This window comes from Typopeltis vanoorti, chromosome 11 (genome assembly GCF_054136105.1).
Source record: "Typopeltis vanoorti isolate ZY-2024b chromosome 11, IOZ_Tvanoo_1.0, whole genome shotgun sequence".
NCBI classification, from domain to species: domain Eukaryota; kingdom Metazoa; phylum Arthropoda; class Arachnida; order Uropygi; family Thelyphonidae; genus Typopeltis; species Typopeltis vanoorti.
In genome coordinates, this window is record NC_143559.1 from 25,914,969 (window position 1) to 25,937,240 (window position 22,272).

A 22,272-nucleotide genomic window follows, 5' to 3' on the forward strand; every position below is an offset into this window, starting at 1 on the left:
TCTGGGGTGTTGATTGTTTAAGTGTGTTAAGAAGTTGTGGAGTGTATCTAAGCCATGTGGCCAAATAGCGAACGCATCATCCACACAGTGTAGCTGGACAGTGGGTTTTTTGTGGGGCTGAGTTTAAGGCTTTTTCTTCAAAAGTTTCCATAAAAAAGTTTTCCAGCGATGGAGAACCCATGGCTGTCCCCTCTATCTGTTTGTAGAATTTTCCTTGCCAAACAAAATAGCCTGAGTTCATGGTGAACTGAAATAGGGCTGAGATATCGGGAGAGCATATCTAAGATATGCTCTCCCAATATCTCAGTTGAAAGTTGAAAGGTTGAAAGCAATGCAGAAGTGATACTTCCATATACAAGTAACCAAAAAGTGTCACACCTCATTACTAAAATTCTCTGGATTAGAGACAGATGTTGAAAGCTTCTCCACTTCGTTATACTATAAATTAAAGATGCCAAGAAATTATATTTTTGGTTTAATCCTTTATCCAAGGGTAAGCAAACAAAGTTTGAGTGAAAAATAACTTCACAACTGAACATCTCACACATAGAGGCTAATAACTGGCTGCTCCCACTGATGAGACCTGAATAAAGGTTGAAACTGGTCTGGGTAGTGACCCTTCCATAACGCATTGCATTATACATGTTCGTAAAGATATGTACTTTGTATTATGAGATACTAAGGCAAGTGATGTGAAGTCATTAGCCTTTATATATGAGTTGCCCAGATGTGAAGTTATTTCAGGTGCAAACTTTGTTTGCTTAAATTTGTATAAAGGATTAAATCAAGAATATAATTTCTTGGCATCTTTAATTTATAGATTGTTTATGTTCCTTCCTTCTACTGATACTCCTTTTATGTTTTCAACTTCCTTGTATATTTCTTCAGTATATAAATTAAAGATTATTAGGTATAGTGGTGTTCAACCTTTTTTACTACGCGAGCTACTTTTCTATAAAAAGTTATTCGGCGATCTACTCTCTTATATAGATCACGTTCCCCCAACCTGATATCTGATTATGCACATATAAACAACTAAAAAAAAATACACAACTAAAATCTTTGTGTATTTAAAAACTTATTTATCATTTTAATTATTTTAATACAAAAAAAATATTGGAATAAAATATTTATTTCTCTATTTTGGAAAACCAAAGTTGGAAAAAACAACAGATTGATTACAAACTCACAAGTTACAGGAAATGCTGGTTGATTAAAAAAAAAAAAGTTAATGTGAAATTTGACATTGTTTGGACCTCACAATATTTTCATAGTCAAGTTGATATAAAGAAGTGGCGCCAATCGCAGACAATCATCCAAATGATCATTTGTAATTTGGTTTCTTAAATGATTTTTTATGACTGTCATATCTGAAAAAGTGGATTCTGACAAGTATGTCGATCCGAAAAACGACAGAATTTTTTGCGCAATATCAGTTAATATTGGGAATTTTTTTGTGTGCATACTTCCAAATGACTTCATTGTTTATTGATTTTAAATGTAAACTATTCTGAATATTTATTATCTCAAGTTTACTTCAGCTTTGTTTATATCAAACAGCCCACTAATTTTATTTGAAATTTCTGTGATGTTCAAGTTTTCTTGAAATGGATTATTGATAAAAGATACAATCATTTCAGTTTTATTAAAATCTTTAAATCTTGAATTTATTTCTTCCTCAAATAATTCTATTTCAAGAATAAATTCTTTCAAATCATAGTGAAGCATTTCTTGATTTTGTTCAAAAAATTTTAATAAATATGGGAGATGTGTAAATTCGTGTCATTTATATTTTTCTTTAATAAAAGTAAGTATTGTTGGAAAGTTTTTATTGAACTTTCCAATTTCTGTACAAAATTAAGCAATTTAAATTTTTATCTCTACTTTGTAACTATAAATTTAAATTGCTTAATTTTGTACAGAAATCTACTAAAAATGATAAATGTAACAACCACTTTTATCACTCGATTGTGGATAAATATCTCCTTTTTCATCAAGAAAATTTTTTATATCGTTTATTAATACAAGAAATCTTTCTAAAAATTGACTTCTGCTGAGCCAGCGAACATTATTATACAACAGAAGTTCCCTATCATCATCTGCCTATAATTTAAATAACCGCCGTTGCAGGGCTTTTCCTCGAACAGAATTTACAATTTTAAATGTAATATCCAAAATATCTTTCGTATTTAATCTTTTACTACACAGTACTTGTTGGTGAATAATACAATGGTACGTTAAAAAATCTGGATATTTGTCATCGTTTTTACATAATGAAATGAAGCCCGATTCATCATCATCATCATCATCAAATTCCTGCCATGTACCCTCAAGGGATGTACAGGATATGATAGTACTACATGAAAAAAATTACATCATTATTAATTTCCTATCTACAATTTTCCTCCAAATCAGTCTGTTACTTGTCAACTTGTCAAGACTCCAACATTATCAGATCTTATATTTCTATCGTCTAAAGCATTTTGTACCATATCAATCCACCTATATCTTGGTCTTCCTCTGGGTTGTTTTGCTGCCAACCTGGCAGAGAACATTTGTTTTGCTAATCTTTCCTCGCCCATTCTGTTTAAGTGACCACACCACCTAAGATTAGCTCTGCTAACGCATTCCTGGATGCTGACAATGTCAAGTTCTTTCCTAATATCCTCGTTTTTAATATGATATTGCCATTGATGCCATCTGTTCATGCCTATAATCTTTCTCAGGACTCTCATATCTGTGGTCTCTAGTCTTTGGTCAAGTGTTTTACTTCTGACCCAGCTCTCAGATCCATAAGTTAAAACTGGTTTGAACACTGTCTTGTATACAGCTAATTTAGTTTTCCGACTAATTTCTGTCTTATTCCGTATGAATTCATTCAATTGATTTCCTACCACACCAGCTTTGTTGATTCTGTTGTCTATTTCTATATTTAATTTACCATCTTCAGTAAAAATCGTGCCTAAATAGCTGAAATGTTTTACTTGTTCCACAGGTTCTCCATTCACAACACAGTTGACATTTTCAATGATTCTGCCTATTTTTATTGTCTTTGTCTTTTTATTGCTGACCTTCATACCATATCTATTACAACAGCTATTCAATTTAGTCAGAGAATCTTGCAGACTTTTAGCAGACTTATTTAGAAGTATAACATCATCCGCATAAAGCAAAGAGCTGACATTTACATCTCCAATTTTGATATCATGTTTAATACCACTTTCCTTCATAATGTGATCCATATAGATAATGAATAACAGAGGGGATAATGTACATCCTTGTCTCACACCAGATTTAACATTAAACCATCTTCCTGTACTTCCTTCAATTCTAACTGCTGACTTACAACTCAAATAAAGACTAAGTATTGCTTGATATAATGCCCCATTGACACCATATAACTGAAGCGTATTGAATAGCTTCTCTCTTGGCACCTTGTCATATGCCTTTCCCAGATCTACAAAACTTAAATACAGATCTTTGTTACATTCCCATGCTTTTTCGACTATTTGTCGTAAAGTGAAGATCTGATCCTGACAGCCTCTATTTGGCCAGAATCCAGCTTGTTCTTCAACAAGCTTTTCTTCCACAATTCTTCTCAACCGTTTCTCAAGTATACTTGCATAGATCTTGCCAGGAACACTCAGTAGGGAAATACCTCTGTAATTCTCACATTCAGTTTTATTTCCCTTTTTATATATGGGTACTATGAGAGCTCTACTCCAATCATCGGGAATTCGTCCCTCTGTCCAGGCTTTCTGAACTATGCAGTGCAGCCACTGTAAGACTCTTATACCACCATACTTCAGCATTTCTGGTCAAATATCATCTACTCCTCTGCCTTTCCACATTTCAAGCCTTTGATGGCTTTTTCTACTTCTAGTATGGATATGTATTCCTGACTGCATGCCTGGTCAGTGTTTTTTACCACTGTGCTGTCATCACTGCTTGTTTCATTTAGCAGTTTTTCAAAGTAATTACTCCATACTTCAAGGATATCTTTTTCTCCCATTTTCATGTCACCTTTATCATCTCTAATTCCTTTTACAGCACTCTTTCCTCCATTCTTAAGCTTCTTCAACAACCTTCAGAATATTTTGCCACCTTCTTGAAATTTATTTTCTATATTCTTGCCAAAGTCCTCCCATGACTTTTGTTTAGCTAGTTTTACACAGTGTTTAGCATTCTTGCATTTGTCTCTATATTCTCTAAGAGCACAAGCTGACTTATTTGACAGGAACTTTTGGTATGCTTTCTTCTTTTCCTTCACTGCCTCTTTAACTTCCTGTGTCCACCAGGGAGTTCTGATTTTTTTATCCTTACAGATAACCTCACCACATGCCTCTCTGGCAGAATCAATCAATGTTTTCTTCAGAGTTTGCCACTGAATCTCCAAGGTTTGATTCCTGTTCTCAAACTCTTTCATTTTTTCTTCAATAATCTTTGTGTATTTTAGCCTACAGTTCACATCTGAAGCCTGATTTATTACCTTTAATTTGCAGGAGCACCATCAGTATTAACAGCCACAAGTTTAAAAAGCGGAAGTTTGTGTTGGTTCACAAATTCATCAAATGCCGAAAAAATGTCTTCTCCCCTTAGTCCTTCCCAATAACGGTATAATTTTCAAAAGTTCTTTACTTGAATAATCTTGAAATACCAAGCGAATAAATACCATTAACTGAGAAATATTAGTGAAGTAGTTTGATTCATCAAATTGTAATGAAAACTCAACACACTAGTGAATGTCTGACATTAACCTGGCCTGGAAACTTTTCTCCGGCAATTGGAACTCTTCCTTTCGGCAATTTGAAACCTTGTCTGCGGCCTAGAAGTAGTCTCCCTCTAGCGACATCTCGAAGAGAGAAGCTCCTTTCTGGAAGCATGAAACTTCTCTCTCAAGCAACGTGGATCCGGGCAGTCTCCTCTCTGACAGCAATTCTGGAACCGGGTCCCCTTCTGCTTGCTTCAGTCCCTTTTTATTAGGCCTCCTCTGAGATCTCGCAAGAAGTTTGGCAACCCCCAAAGAATTGGTATGAGTCTTTCATCATAAGTTTCAAGTTTGGCATGCCTTTTGTTCTCCTCCGCTTTCTTTTGATTGTAAGTTACCGGCCATCGGAAAGTTGTTTGAACTCTTTCTGACTGACTTCGGAGATGTTTACACTTACAGCCTGCAAGCCTTTCTCATACATACAAGTTTCAATAACAATCTTTCTAATGCTGCCATGTACAGCTTCAGAAGAATCTGTTTATTTTTTTACAATATTCACATCGGACTTAACCTAAGTAAAATATCGATGTAATGTGCTTTGGAATATTTAATATTTAAGCTACAATCGAGTTTTTACACTTTGCTTATAATCATATTCACTCGGCTCGCTGTTTAACTTCCACTGATCCAAATTAATTCATTTACCCGGACTTATAAGAAAATTACTGATTTGACAATTTTAACGAAAAATAAATAAACAATAACAATACACTTAAAGCGAATTAAAAATAATACAAAATAATGATAAATAAAATATTATGTTTTCAGTTTTAATTAAATTTGTAAGTAAGGAGGAATACACAAGAGTTCAACCAAAAATTGCTCCGCAATCGAAGGGTTGAATACCCCTGGTATACATCCTTGTGGTACACCTCATTGGATTGTAAATTCTTTAGACATCTCAATGTCAACTCTTATTGCTGCTTTTGTTCTCAGTATAGACTTGTTAACAGCCTTATATCTTTTTCATCCATTCCGATTTTATTGAGGCACTTGATCAGTTTCATATGATTGATTGAATCAAAAACTACAAAGCATATATAAATACTTCACAAGGTGAGAAGTCCTAGTCTTCTGACCTAGTCAGAAGGTTAAATTTCAGATTATTGTGGTAGAGCTCTCATAGTACCCACTATAAAAAGGGAAATAAAACTAAGTGTGAGAGCTGCAGAGGAATTTCCCTATAAATGTTCTGCATAAGATTTATGCAAGCATGCTTGAGAAGGGGCTAACAAAAATTGTGAAAGGAATACACAGAGAAGAACAAGCAGGGTTCGGGCCGAATGGTTAAGAAATCATGATAATATAACATGGATTTAAGGATTTGCATTTAGAGGTTGTTAGAATCAGGTTTCATTTAAGACAAGCAGTTTAGAAATCATAAGAATATAATCAGGATTTAAATATTTGCATTAAGTTTCATAGATTTAAATCAGAATGGCTATTTCTGGAATCCAACACAGCGCTACATTCCCTAAACTTAAATAAATTTGGCTGCATTACATTTCCAAAAATCTGGGATACCATCATTTTGAGAACTTCAGCAAGTGTCCATCACCACACCCATAGGCCAGTTAAGACTAAGAACTTGTTGATATCAATTGAAATCAATTGCCAACTAATAGGGGATGAAGAAAATAATGACATTTCTTTCAGCAGAAAGCAAATGTTCATTGAATTAATCAAGCCACTTTTAGCTATCTTCAATGGTTCAAATGACACTGGGAATAGTATCTTGTTACTAAAAATTTGTAAGGGTTAACCAATTCATGTTGGTGGTACAATGCATAAAGTGGAGTTTAATGAGCCCTTAAAGACTGTTTAAAGAAACAAATCTAGATAACTGGAGGAGACCTCCACAGAGCCTTTAACCTTTTTATTGCTTTTATTCTCTAAGCTTGAGTTATCTTGAGGAGTTTAAATAGGGCATCCTTGTAGAGCTCAAGTGCTGAGTGAGTTTTTGCATCTAAAAAATTTCTGTAATCCACCACAGCATTAAATACATTCCCCAAACTTAAAAAATAATTTAAAAAACAAAACAATTTTTGCATTTAAAAAATCTCTGCCAAAACAATTTTCAAAGAAGTTTGAATTTTTTTTGGGCATTCATATATCTATTATTAAATCACTTAAGGAATTGAACAACGTAGATACGAATATAAATTAAATTACACTTTAATAAATATTTCCGATATTTCGGCAATGTCACGTTGCCATCTTCAAAAGGAACTTACAAAAAAAGGCACGTGCACATAGGCACTACAACACAGTAACCGAGAATGAAGAGATGAAGCTATTGTTCTCCTAAAAGTCCTGATGGTGCCCTCTAGCGGGCTAAGTAGGTGTTCTTGGCCATTGGGCTGAAGTAAGCCTCCCAAATTTGGGGCAGTCGCATACAACCAAATTTGTTGAGGTTTGGAGAGTTTCTTAGGACTGAGGCTGATTCCATAAATAGTCTTTCGAATTTGTATTTGCTACGGTGTATTACTGTAGCTTTCTTCCACCGTATTCTGTGGCATGTATCCAGAGCATGGTCTGCAAGACCAGAATGGCTGTACTTGTGAAATATCGGAAATATTTATTAAAGTGCAATTTAATTTATATTCGTATCTACGTTGTTCAATTCCTTAAGTGATTTAATAATGCATAACCAACGTATAAGCCTGTCTATGAGAATATATCTATTATGAATGTAATTCAGTTAAACTTAAGCACTTCTCTGTATTCATTGGCTATCTACAGGAAAATATTTATATTTTTGCATATAAGTAGCCAATGAAATCTCCTGGCTGTGTTACATGATCAGTGTCTTACCAAGATAGCAAAAAGTATGTCTATGCTGATCATAAATAACATGAAAATTTCCTGAATTATCAGAAAAGAGAGACAGATCAATTAGCCAATAATTAAAATCTATTGTGTAGTAGAATACAATAGCACAAGCAGTTGACGGGCCAGACATAAGTAGTTCTGTTGAATGTTTTCATAAGGCCTTGAAATGGTACAAAAAAAAGTAAAAGTTTCATTTTCAGCTCCTTACATAACAGTCCTAAATTCTCAGATGCTTTATAAGGTAAAAACAAGGAAAACATATTTTCAGATTTACAATCGAATCTCATAAGAGAAAAATTTCAAAACTTCCATACACTGAGAGCAACCACTAAAATGGGATGTGCATTTCCTAGTGATCAACCCCTTAAAGCAATATACTTCCCAACCACAATTTACTTGCACTTAAAAAAAAAAAAAAAAAAAATACTGGTATTTTTTTAGTGTCGTGTGTGTTCAAACACCTCTTTTAAGATGAGGAAATGGGGTTGGGTGAAAGAGAAGATATGCATGACAAATGTGGCAAATGTGTTGAAATGGCAATGCTTCAAGTGCATATATATTCCTGTTTTGAAAATATCATACAATGGCTAAATTTTGAAAGGATGATACAGAATGTTCAGTATTGCATGAAAATACTAAGCAAGATTTTCAACAAAATATAATTTACTTGTCACAATTTTGGTTAACCTCGAACTGAAAACAAATGCCTAAAGGTTGAATGTTTTTTTTTTTTTTTTCAATTATAAAATCAAATAAGTTAGCAAGAAGAGGTTGGCTGGTCTGTAATTTCTCAGCAGTGAAAAGGTTAAGAAATGCAGATAACTGACAGAAGCCAATGAAGTTGTATTCTGTACTGGCTTAGACCAATACATATGACAAGCAGCCAAAAGAAGAATTATAATGGATAAATGAAACATTAAACAGAGTAATAAAGTCAATATTATTATTATTATTATTATTATTAAACAAGACCTCATGGAGTCAAAGACTCATCTAGGAGGTCCTTTTATCTTACACACACATCTCATCATACCGTGTCTTAAACACATTCAAACTACTTGCAGACACCACGCTCTCAGGCAAGGCATTCCAATCACTCACAACTCTGCACGAAAAAAACCTGCCTCTCACTCCCTTACTCACACCCTCCTTATACAGTTTCCAGGGATGACCTCTGGTTCTCCCCTGATCTCCCACTATTCTCTGTAGAACTTCTCCACCATTGATCCTATAAAACCCCATACCAACTTGTAGGTCTCTATCATATCTCCCCTCTTCCTTCTCTCCACGAGACTCTGCAAATTACATCTTTTCAATCTTTCCTCATACTCAACATTCCAGAGGTCAGAAACTACCTTAGTCAGTCGCCTTTGGACCCTTTCCAACATCTCTTCATCCTTCTGAAAACCCGGTGACCAAATCTGGGCACAATAGTCCAAGTGTGGCCTAATCAAAGCCTTATACATTGGAACAAGTATCTCCCTACTTCTACATGTCAGTGTCCTCCGCATCATTCCCAGAAGTCTTTGTGTTGTCTTCACAATTTTGGCGATGTGTCCCCTAAATTTTAGATCCTTATCCACTATCACCCCCAGATCTCTTATTTCCTCTACTTCCAACAATATATTCTCACCAAGCATAAATTCTGCATCCCATCTTTGTTTTCCAAATTTTAAAACTTTACATTTTGCAACATTGAACTCACATCCCCATTTGCTTGCCCAATCACTCAATTTATTCAAGTCTTCTTGCAAGGCCACAACATCTTCACTACTCTTTATGGTTCGTCCCAACTTTGCATCATCTGCAAACAACTGAATATCTCCATCCAAATCTTCACCAATATCATTAATATATAAGTTAAATAGTAATGGCCCTAAAACAGACCCCTGAGGTATTCCACTAGTGACTTTCCTTTTCCTGGATATGCACCCCCATACACAACTTGTTGATACCTATCAGATAGCCAGTCTCCAATCCAATGCACTAATCTAATATCCAACCCCATCTGCTCTAGTTTGACTGTCAACTTATCATGAGGTACTCTATCAAAAGCCTTTGCGAAATCCAAGTATATTACTGTGTATCCTTCTCCTCTGTCCAAGGAAGCAGTCACTTTATTGTAATAAGTAAGTAGATTACTAAAACATGACCTCCCTTTAGCAAATCCATGCTGTCCATCAAAGATTATACCATTGTTGTCAACCCAACTCTGGATCCTAGTTCTCACAAGCTTCTCCAACAACTTAACCACAACACCTGACACACAGATAGGCCTATAGTTTGATGCTTGAGTTCGATCACCTCCTTTATGAAGTGGCACAATCTTGCCCTCCTTCCACTCTTTAGGAACTTGACCAAGTGCAAGACTCGTATTAAACTGAAACAAAGAAAGATGAAGAGTACTGAAACAAAGAAAGATGAATGACAGTAAAAGTGAGAAGAATGATAGCGAAAGTTGGACGCATGTTAGTCCGAAAGTACGGAATATTAAGTTATTAAGTCAGCAGTGAGAATTGAAGGAGATATAATATGAAAATGGTTTTATATATGAAACAATTTTCATATATTAAACCATGCCATGTAAGACAACCAACAGTGGTACTGCTGGATATTTAAATTTCAAAAATTTTGCTTACTTAAATTTTAAGCTCTTTCTAATATACACCTTCATTTGTATATCATTACAAGCAGTTATGTATTGAAGATGCAGGTTAAAAAGCCAGCAAAATATTAGTCAGTTAATAAAATCTTATTTATTATGCGCTATGTAATTAATGTCATAAAAGCATGATGAAAGATAAATAATTGTTGAAATGCACAAACACACTGCACATGTGAATAAAATAATCAACATAAAATACGGTGAGTTTACAAAATCAAATGCCCTGAAATAGTACAAAAATTGGATGGTTTATCTCTATAAGGATAAACCATCCTACTACTTGCTTCTGACTGATAAATATGATATACAGAATGGTTTATACCTGGAAAGAAATGGAATGGCATCCTTGACCTCAAGCTACTTATAACATACAGTTTCAACACTTACAATAGAAATGATGAAAACAAGAATCAAACTACACAAAATTTTAAGATTCACATACCACAAAACCAAATCCATTCTTAATTAATATGTCTCTTATTTTTCCATATCCTTTGAAAAATCTTTCAAGATCTCTTTCCCTCACATCAAAGTTCAATCGGCCAACATAAACTCTTGTTCCCATTATAAATGAACTAAACAAGATAATACATAATAGCATATATTAAAATAACTAAAAACTTTAGAGTATATTAAAATAACTTTAATACCTTTAGAGTATATTAAAATAACTAAAAAAAAAACAAGTTATAAATTAAAAATTTTATCAACTCATTTTTGAAGTTCAAAATTCAGTGGCTCAATGATTTTAATATTATCCTGAAAGAAAAGTGAATTTCAAACCACAATAACATTTAACTGAATTCATGAAAGCTAAATGAGAGCCAGAGAATTAATATGAAAAAAGAGTTTGATGGATGCTAGTATGACCTTGTATACTGAGGTTTAATTGTTAGGGATCCTTTTATCCACCATATATACAAGGGTGGTCTGAAAGGTTCTCAGCCTCGCCCATAGATGGCAACACTATCGGCATTTATATAGCTGTCTGAAGCAAAAGTGTTGTCTGTATCCCTTGAAATGGATAAAATTGAGTATCATACAGTTAAAAAATTCTTTGTAAAAGAAGGTTTAACGCCAAAAGAAATTCATTCAAATTTCATAAAAGTTTATGGGCACTCTTCTCCTTCGTTTTCAACAATTAAGAAATGGGCTGCCGAGTTTAAACATGGCTGTACCAGCCTTGAAGATGATCCATGTGAAGGATGCTCAAGAAGTGTGACAGCACCAGAAATCATTGATCAAATACACGATATGGTATTGGTTGACTGGCGAATCAAAGTGCATGAAATTGCTGAGACCATGTCTTGTCAGATGTCATCTCCTTCTAGGAGGTTGACTACCATCAGCCTCCACCATGTATGGTTTTGTGCTTCTCTTTTGCATTCTTCATAGGACAAAAAGGTCCAGTCCTTAATATTTCCAATCTGCTCTTTGTCTTCCTCCTCTTCTTTTTTCTTGTATCATTCCTTGTAAAAGTGTTTTTTGTAGGGATTCATGCCTTAGTATGTGACCAAGGTAGGTGGTTTCCAACAGATTCTTATCTTCTCCAATCATCTCTAATATTTCTAAATTAGTTTTTTTTGGCAATCCATGGGATGGGACTCTAAGAATTCTTCTAAGGATCCACATCTCAGACTTTTAGTTTATTTTCACAATATTTTGATGTTGTCCAGGTTTCTGCTCCATATAGCATATGTAGCATTTGGATAGCCTAATTCTTGTTTTTGTGTGAATTTCCCTTGAGGTCAGAATGTTTTTCATGCTAATGAAGGTTGATTTAACAATTTCTATTCTTCTTAATATTTCCTTATCACACTTTCCATTCTCTGTAATTAGTTGACCCAAATATATATAACTCTCTACTTGATCTAAAGCATTTCCTCTGATCTTAATATTTATATCGGGTATTTTCCCTTTTTCTCTTGTTACCAGCATGGTTTTGGTTTTTTTGAAGTTGAAATTAAGTCCATATTTTTCACTTAGCTTCAGCATCTCTTCTAGTAGGCTTTGAAGATCTTTTTTATTTTCAGCTAGCTGTACTGTATCATCTGCATATCATAAGTTGTTTATATTCCTATTCTATGCTGACTCCTTTAAATTCTTCTAATTGCTAGAATATATATGTTCAGTATAGAGGTTAAACAATATAGGAGAAAGAACACAGCCTTGTCTCACACCCTTCTTCACTGGGAATTCCTCCAAGATGCCTCCTGATATTTTTATTGAGGCCATTTGCTCCCAATATAGATTTATCAGTAATCTGGTCTCTTTACCATCTACTCCTAAATTTCTGATGCATTTGATTAGTTGTTCATGTTGTATATTGCCAAAGGCCTTTGTGTAGTCAATAAAACATATGTAGACTTCTTTCTGTTTCTCCAGAATCTTTCTATAATAGTTCTAATGTTGAAGAGTCCTTCTCTAGTTCCTTTATTTTCCTGGAAACCAGATTATGTTTCATTAATTTCCGTTTTGATTTTATGTTTATTTCTTTCTAAGATGATATATAACATAACTTTTGCTATCTGACTGATTGTTCTGTATTCTTCACATTTGATTGTCTTCGATTTTTTAGGTATTGGTTTGAGTGCTTAAAATCTTTTGGCAGGTGTCCAGTTTTGTATATTATGTTACATATGTCAGTCAGTGATCTTATAGCCTTATCATCTAAAGCCTTTAGATATTCTGCCATAATTCAATCCATTCCTGGACCTTTTTCTGGTTTCAGTTTCCTAATGGCATTTGTTACTTCCTAGGTAAGAATAGTAGGCCCCCTCCAAACCTTCTTGCATTGGCTTATCTGAGACTGAGACTATAGGCATTTTAAAAGAATGTGGGATATATTTGCATGAAGAATTGCAAATGAAAAAGCTTTGCGCAAGATGGGTGCCGTGCTTGCTCACAGATCAAAAACAAACTCGCATGAAAATCTCTGAACAGTGATTGGAGTTTTAACAAGAATAAAACTGATTTTGTGCATCGATTTATTACTATGGATGAGACTTGGATTCACCATTACACACCAGAATCCAAACAGCAGTTAAAACAGTGGACAGAAGCCGGTTATTCAGCGCCAAAGAAGACAAAGTCAGTTCCGTGCAGGAAAGGTCATGGCATCAGTGTTTTGGGATGCTAAAGGCATTTGTTTATTAATTATCTTGAAAAGGGTAAAACCATAACCGGTAAATATTATTCCAATCTTTTAATCAGACTAAAGAAAAAGAAGAAAAATATGCAGAAGAAAAATATCATGTTTGGCGATGGGAAAATTAAGGGATCTGCACTATGAATTGTTGGAACCACCTCCCTATTTCCCAGATTTGGCTCCCTCTGACTTCTATCTCTTCCCACAACTAAAACTCTTTCTTGCTGGTCAGCGTTTTTCTTCAAATCAAGAGGTGATTGCAGCTGTAGAAGGGTATTTTGCAGATCTTACTGAGAACTACTACAGGGACGGGCTAATGGTGATGGTGCATCACTGGAATAAATGTATTAGTCTTAAGGGAGATTATGTTGAAAAATAAAAATAATTTTGAAATTATAAATTCGTTTTTTCATTGTTAGGCCGAGAACTTTGCAGACCACCCTCGTGTGTGTATGTGTGTGCGTGCGTGTGTGTGTGTAGAAACACACGCACATACATATTTATTTATACATATAAAAGATGCTGAAAGAGATTTAAGGATTGCTGTGTATTTTAGACTTAGGTGTGGGTGAAAACTCTCATGTTGAACATTTAATTAAATAAAATACAGCACAAGAAATGAATTTATAACAGTTAAACAGCATTCTAAAAACACAAACAGAGCCAGAGCTATTTGTTTTAATGAAACAGTCCTTGCCACAGAATTCAGTTAGGTCTAGGGAACATCTGATAAGATACCTTGTTCATATATAATCTTTTATATAGTCACTTTTAAACCACATGTCCAAGTAGCATCCATCATCTGTACTCCTAATGATAAGATTCATCCACTTACAACAATGTATACGGTTCCTTGTTCCTACAACTCAGTATACTTTGGACATGCCAGTAGATATGTCAACATCTGCCTTGAACCATAATAAGTTTATGGGAAGTGCAGACTAGCAGACCCTGTGACATAAACTTAAATGAAAGACTACTGTCCTTCCCAGAAGTGTTGCAAGTCAGAGAGACTATATTTAGAATCAACACTGGCTGTGAAGCACTTTATTAACTCAATAAGTGCAGCTGGATCAATTTACTCAAATATATGGGACAGTCATTTTAAGACAACATCTAGTCCAACTTTTTTTTTTAATTCAGTTTGAAAAGACACCATGATAGGATATTAATTTCTTTTTCAAGTTGCAATTTGAAGTTACACCAAACACTCAACTACCTGGTTGAGAGTTTGGTGTTCTGTAATGAGCATCTCTCTGAAGCTACTGGTTTGAAATATTAGCAACTTAACAATACATTTATTTATTTTCTTACTCTGGTGGTGTTTATACCATGAAGCATACTACAAATAATTACCAGTGCCTAAGCTTTTCATTCTATCTTCTGAAAAGTATTGATTAAGGTTAAAAATGGAAGAAACAGTACTAAATAGAATGATGATGATCAGCCTATCTTTTCCCCCAATACAGGATCAAGGTATCTCCCACTGCAGGAGAATTGGGTCTACTGCTCCCATGGTGAACCAGTCCATCTTGGGAGAGTATTTATTCACTTGTATGAAGGTGGAAGACAATCACAAACATCCATGCTTAAGTGGGATTTGAACTCGCAGCCTCTTGGCTGGACAGCAGATACACTAACCTCTCGGCCAACCAGGCTGGCAATAAAGGGAAAATAACAACTGAAGATAAGGATACTGTGAATACCTAAATCAATTACTTTGTTAAAAGATTGTTAATTGAGATAAGCAATGACAGAACCTCTGTAGCTTAGTCAGTATAGACAAAGCCCTTTGGTTGGAAAGATTCTCGTCCTGGGTTCAATTCCTGTCCATGAATAAGGGACCTTTATCTGGACTCTTTCAATTAAAGGTAAGTTAGCCAGCTTCATACATGGGTGTTTTTTTGCCAGGAAACTCAGGTTTTTCATCCCCCAGAAAAGCAAGCTGGCCCCATGAACACACACACAGATTTACAGCCATGAATACTTACAACAATATGTGGAAGAGATAGTCTTCACCACATGTTACACCCGTAGTCAACTATGAGTCACATCATGGTAGCCAACCTCCTGGATAGGAGATGACACATGAAGGAAATGACAGAACAGTTATAGAAAAGAACCAGAAGAAACAACGGCATGAGCACATCTCAACATCACAGATAGAAAAGCTGTTAAAGGAAATCAATAATAATGTGGAAAGTCAAATGGAGTAGATGATATTCAAAAGCAACAGTTCAAATATGGAAATATAGAAGTTTAACAGTTGCTACATGATAGAATTCAGAAGGCTGAATTTTGAATGACTGGAATAGTTTTCTCATAGTAACTGGCTATTGAAGAGAGAGAGAGAGAGAGGAAATAAAACGTGAGAATTGCAGAAGAATTTCTCCGAGTGTTTCAGATAATAGGATTGGCTGTCTGATAGGCATCAGAGAGTTGTGTATGGTGGAGCAATAGCAAGGAGGCAGAAGGTTACAAGTAGTGTTCCACAGGGCTCAGTACTAGGACTTGTATTGTTCAACCTTTATATATCAATGACATTGTCAATGGATTACAAGGGGATATTCTGTTGTTTGCAGATGATGTGAAGCTGGGAAGGGTTATCAGTAATTGTGCAGATGTAGCAGCCCTGCAAGAGGATTTGAATAAACTAGACAGAAGGGCAAATGAATGGGGGTATCGGTTTAATGCAGCAAAATGTAAAGTCTTGAAGTTTGGGAACCATCAATGGGAGGATGCATATGTGATTGCAGGAGCTATACTGGAGGAAGTAGGGGAAACAAGAGATCTGGGGATGATGATTGATAGAAAACTGAAATTCAGGGAGCATATTGCAAAGGTGGTGAAGATAACCCAGAGGATTACTGCAATACTGAGAAGGACGCTGACCTGCAGAGATAAAAGAGTTATCATTCCGTTGAATAAGACCCTGATCAGACCACACTTAGACTATTGTTCTCAGGTTTGTTCCCCAGGATTTGAAGGGGATAAATTAACTGTGGAAAGGGTACAGAGGCAAATAACAAAGATGGTTTCAGGACTGTACAATGTCAGTTATGAGGCTCGACTGAGAGAATGTGGATGATGATTGATAGAAAGTCAATCTCTCAGTCGAGGCTCAGTTATGAGGCTCGACTGAAAGAATGTGGACTGCAGAGTTTGGTGGATAGAAGAAGGAGAGGTGATATGATCGAGACTTTTAAACCATTGAGAGGCAGTTACAGGGTAGACATTGGGGAGTTCCTTTCGCTTAGTTGAATAGCAGGAAGAAGTGATGACAAGGGGCCATCCCTGGAAGTTACAAAAGGAGGCTGTGTTACTCACAGCCTCCTTTAGTAAGAGGGTGAGGAGTGGTTTCTTTGCACAGACGGTGGTTGAACTGTGGAATGCATTGCCTGAGATAGTGGTCAGAGCAGGAAAGGTCAATGGGTTCAAGGAGCGGTATATAAACTTTGTGTTTCCTAAAAATTACCTCCCACAATGAGTCTTTTGACTCCATGGAGGCCTGGATAATAATAATAAGATTTGTGAAAGCATCTGAGGAGGTAAAAAAAAATTACAGAAGAACAAGCTGGCCAAACAGGGTAGTCGGTACCAGATTACTGCACTAAGGCAAATAGGTAACAAATACATATATAACAAGGATCAGTATTTTAAGTTTTGTAGATCTGGAAAAGGCATACAATAATATCAAGATACACCATATATTATTTTGGCAGAGATGGGACATTATACAGATTACACACAGATCTTATATATAAAACTGCTCAGCAGTTAGAAGATATATAGAAAGATAGTTGGGTGTAAAGTCAGGAGTAGATTAGGAAAGGACACATACGCTCTCATAAGAGCCGAATTTAACATTTCCAGTTTTAACATCGGTTTTAACTTTCCATCATTAAGTTATCCGTACTGTTATTCATCAATTATATGGATAACTTTGTGATGGAAAATAGTATTAAACCTCATGTTAAAACTGGAAATGTTAAACTCTCTTTACTCTATGCTGAATATGCTTTACTCGGCTAAATCCAGACTAACTAATAACTGATGTAATAAATTTGTGTTAAAATCAGCTATAAAAAAAGAAACTGTATAAATAGGCAGGAATATGGAAAACATCTGCATACTCAAAGAACTCACAGAACAAATTAACATTTCAACTGTTAGGCATAAATTTTAATACCAATGGCAAATTAAATATAGAAATAGATAACACAATGAACAAGGCTGACGCAGAGGTAAGCCAGTTAAATCGATTTAGATGAAATAAGACAGAAATTAGCCGAAGACTCTAGAAGAATACAAGACAATGTTTTAAATATTGTACTGAATCAGAAAGTTGGGATGGAAATAAAACTGTATACGAAGCTAGTCAGGAGCATCATTAAGAAAGAAGATATCCAAAAGGAATGTTATATAATTAACATTTAAGAATATGTACGAAGAGTTAATCTAAAGTGATACACTCACTTAATGTCAGGTTTTTATCCTAACATTGAGTGTTTTATCCACCTATTGATAGGAAGCTAGTAATAACAGAAAATTCTGAATTACTATCAGAGTATCCTGTACATGCCTTGAAGGTACATATTAGAAAAGGATGAATGTTTGAAAATGAAACAAATTACAGTAGTCCATTACATTCAAAATGGAACTTTGCAAGTGGCATAGCCATCCTAGATAATTAAATAATCTAAGGAATACTGAGAGCAAACAGTTTCTAATTATCACCATCCTGTGAGGCATCCCATTACCAGGTATACATTTGGATACAAAACAAATGGATTTGGGAATTTGAGATTCAGACAACCAACGCGTATTCTACACTGGCCGACACTGTATAGACATCATAAAAATCAGGTATTATACATTATAAGAGCAGATATCACGCCCCAATTAGACATGGCACCTGATGTTTTCATCAAGGAACCAGAATAAACAGTGGAAAAAAAAAAAAAAAAAAAAAGTTAGCTACTAGAGCCTTAATTGAACTGCTAGCCATACTTTTCTGTTGAAGTATCAACAGAAAAGAATGAAGAATCAGGGTAAGGAGGGAGCAGTTATAGCATTCAACATTAAACAAGATAAAAAACTTTTTGAATGAGAAATCAATTTAAAGTAGAGGTGATGTAGGCAAATTTCAGTATAGGAAATTGGACGAGACTTATACAAACCTATGTTTCCAATTAAAGGCTAACGTTAAATAGGGCAGAGGCATAAGTGTAAATGTTCCTAAACATTTCTATGTCTGCAATTGATTTTCTACTCTTGTTTAGGTCTCCAAATACCAAACTTTTTCATCAGCTACCCTCTTTGTACAATTAAAAACTGAATATCATAATGGAGGTTTAATGGAATATTTACAGTGCTAGTAAAGGATTAAAACTAATATTAATGCTTCCAATATTTCATCTGTCACTGAGACATCTTCAGGGATTACAAATAACTTTTGTAACACATACTCAAATACAACACAATACTAAGTGAAACATGTGGGTGATTCTAAAGTCCTATCTAGGTGTGTGCCCTCTATGGGAGTTTGTAGGTGGCTTACGGTGTAAAGTGGGATCTCTGATAATTAATGTTTCCCAAATTTTCAGAAGTTTTATGCAACCATATTTATTTAAATTCAGTTGATTTCTGAGTGACGCAGATTCTAAAAACACTCTTTCTTTTATGAATTTAGTATGGTGGAGCATGGTTTTTTTCCCAGAAGATTCTGTGGGTTGTATCCAAAACATGGTGTGCAAGGCCAGATTGACCATAGATATATGATTTGTATTCTTCTAAATAGATGATTGCTGATTACTTCGAGCAGACAGGTAGATCAGCAACCATCAAAATAGTTATAGTAACAGATATAGCTATGTAAACAGCCATATCCACTACTACTACGGATGACCACCACATATTGAAGTGTGGGGAGGGGGGAAGTCTATCCTTGGTTGAAACAATTGTTACTGAGTTCTGAAATGGCTCTGCAAAATGCAAACAATGCAACTGTTCATTGGGAGCTAAAGAACATGGGTTTCAACATTAGCAAGGACAACACCAAGTGTCAGGTGTAGTGGTGTAAAGCTTGCCACCATTGAACTATGGATAAGTGAAAACACATTCTCGAGTGTAAATCGTGGCTTCAGCTTCTGGCAGTCTAATGGACAAGCGTTGGTTTGGTGAATGCCAAAACACTACCTACCTAAATGTGTTGTGCCAACTGTGAAGTTTGGTGGAGGAGGCATCATGGTCTTTAGTGAGCCCCATATGTATTCAAATAATCTGCCAGTGACAGATTATTTTTATACAGCAGCCTATAACAACATTCTAGACAATTCTGAACTTCCAACTTAATGACAACGATTTGATGAAGCCCCTTTCTTGTATCAGCACAACAATGCTCCTGTCTACAAAGCAAAGTATGGGCAAGAACGATTTGATGATAAGGATGTTGAACTTGACTAGCTGGCACAGAGTCCTGATCTCAATATGATCAAACACTTGCAGGATGAATTAAACATCACTTACAAGCCAGGGCAAACTGTCCAACACCAGTGACCGATCTCACTAATGCTCTTCTGGAAGAATGAAAGGAAATTACCATAGCAATGCACCAAAATCTTTTGAGAAGACTGAAGGCTGTTGAGGGATGAGTGGGTATTGGGATATTTTTGATCAGAAAATGGGAAAAGTAAAGGAGTTTGAAAGCAAAAACCATAACCTTAAGACACAGCACAAAAACATAACTATTCAGAAGCATAGGGTGAAGCTTCTGCAAAGATAAAAAAAACAATAACTACATGGCCGAGTTCTAATCTTTCTGCGCAGACCAGAAGTTAAACAAATTCACCTAGAGAATAAACTATATAAAAAGTTTTTGGCTATCAGAACATACTCTTAGAAAATACAGAAAATATGTTGAAAAGATAAGCTGGGTCAACACATGTAAATAAAAAAAAGTCATGGGAAGGTGAAGGGTACATGAAAGATAACTTCCACAAATCAAAGCAATCAAATGCCTTGTCTAAAGGAATCACCAAAAAAAAATTATATAAATATCATCGTCACACAAACCTCCTTGGAATCAACAGAGCCATTCTTGGATACCCACATATTTACACATCACAAAACATATTTACCATATTAAACCTTAAAGAGTTTAAGGTTCAAGGTGAAATGTAGAGATTTATATCTCTACATTTCAAAGTGCAATATCTTGCAATTATTAAAATGTACATCCCCACTCATCTACCCAAGCTAAAAGTCTATTCATAATTTCCTGAAGGGAATATCAGTGACACTCCTTATAATTCTCTCCAACTTTGTGTCATCAGCAAACAGCTGATGATTCTCACTTAATTCACATAAAATATCATTAAGAAATATGTTAAATGGCAGGGATACAACACAACCCTGAACACACAGATCAGAGATGGCACACTGCCCATCATACACAACTTGCTATCATCATTCAGAGAGCCAATCTGGAATCAATCTATTATCCATTCCCATCTTCTGTAGCTTCTTCATCAATCTATCATTTGATGATTAACAAATGCCTTCACCAAGTCCAAGAATATCACTGCACATTAGAGACATTGAATGTTCTTAACTAACAAAGCTGCTACAGGACCAGCACGCAGGTTGTGACTTTATTTAGCTAAAAAGAAACAAAGAAATCAAAGCTGGATGGATATAAATGATAAGCAACCTCAAATGGAAAAGAAAGTGAGAATAGGCACATGGCCATAATGATGCTTACAAATAAAGATAAGGAGTTAGTGGATGTTATGATTAAATTAGATGTTTTGAGTTTAGGTGAGATGAAAAAAAAAAAAGTAAATGAGAAAAAACCTTTAGAAAGTATGATGGAATTAGTGATAGAATGAAGCTTATATTTGTATACAATGAAAAACAATTCTCAATTATCTAAGTAATACATCACAAGATTTAGATATGGAGGTAAACACATTTAGGTAACAGTTGGAGAGTACAGGAAAACCTCGTTTAAAGCGAATTCGATATGAGCAATAATCAGTTAGCGCAATTGAGTGAAATAATACTATTTCCTGCTTTAAGCAAGTTAATTAATCAGTTAACGTGATTTTTTACGTTAAGCAAAATTTTACGTTACGCAAAATATTTTGTCGCCAATCTGCAGCGAGTGGAAAAGCTGGAAGTCATTAAGAGCCATGAGAGTGGCACTAGTAATAACAGTGATTGTGCGAGACCTCGGATGCAGTGAATCTACAGTTCGGACTATATTAAATAAGTGCAAAGAATACAAACAACAAGGAAAAGTTGCTAATGGTTCTTTAAGCATGCAGATCACTCGAAATAGAAGCTATTACGTGATCGAGATGGAGCATCTTCTATAACACTGGATTGAGGATTATAACCAAAAAAGAACCTCTTAGTACAGGGAATATTCAGGCAAAAGCTCTTAAGATTTTTACCTCATTGAAAGAGACCAAATTTCAAGAGGAATGTGAAAGCTTTACTGCAAGTTTAGGATGGTTTGACTGTTTTAAAATTGAGCTGGACTGCATAACGTAAGAATAACTGGGAATCTGCTAGTTCAGATAAAGATTCTGTGGCCAAATCTCATGAAGAATTGCAAAGGATAATTCAGGAGGGTGATTACGATGATCATCAAATATTGAACATTGACGAAACTGCTTTCGTTTGGAAGCGTATGTCAAACAAAAACTTTCCTAGCTAAAACTAAAACATCTCAACCAGGATACAAAGTATCTAAAGAGCATCTTTTATTTTTATTTTCACGCTTTTATTAGGAGGCAAGGCTTTAAACTTAAGCCTATATAAGTTTATCGTGCGCAAAATCCAAAATTATTGAAG

At 35.1% G+C, this 22,272-nt stretch overlaps 1 protein-coding gene across 7 annotated transcripts in view; it reads right to left on the reverse strand.

Moving 5' to 3' along the window:
* The window catches only part of LOC150101392 (serine-arginine protein 55-like), a 247,624-nt gene that overhangs the window by 191,061 nt on the left and 34,291 nt on the right, over positions 1 to 22,272 (reverse strand). For all 7 annotated transcript variants that reach the window (XM_090400002.1, XM_090399999.1, XM_090400001.1 and 4 more), the window contains exon 2: positions 10,708 to 10,840. In XM_090400002.1, coding sequence (XP_090256128.1) covers positions 10,708 to 10,830 — 123 coding nt within the window. In that variant the 5' untranslated portion in view covers positions 10,831 to 10,840. The remainder of the gene's footprint in view (positions 1 to 10,707; positions 10,841 to 22,272) is intronic.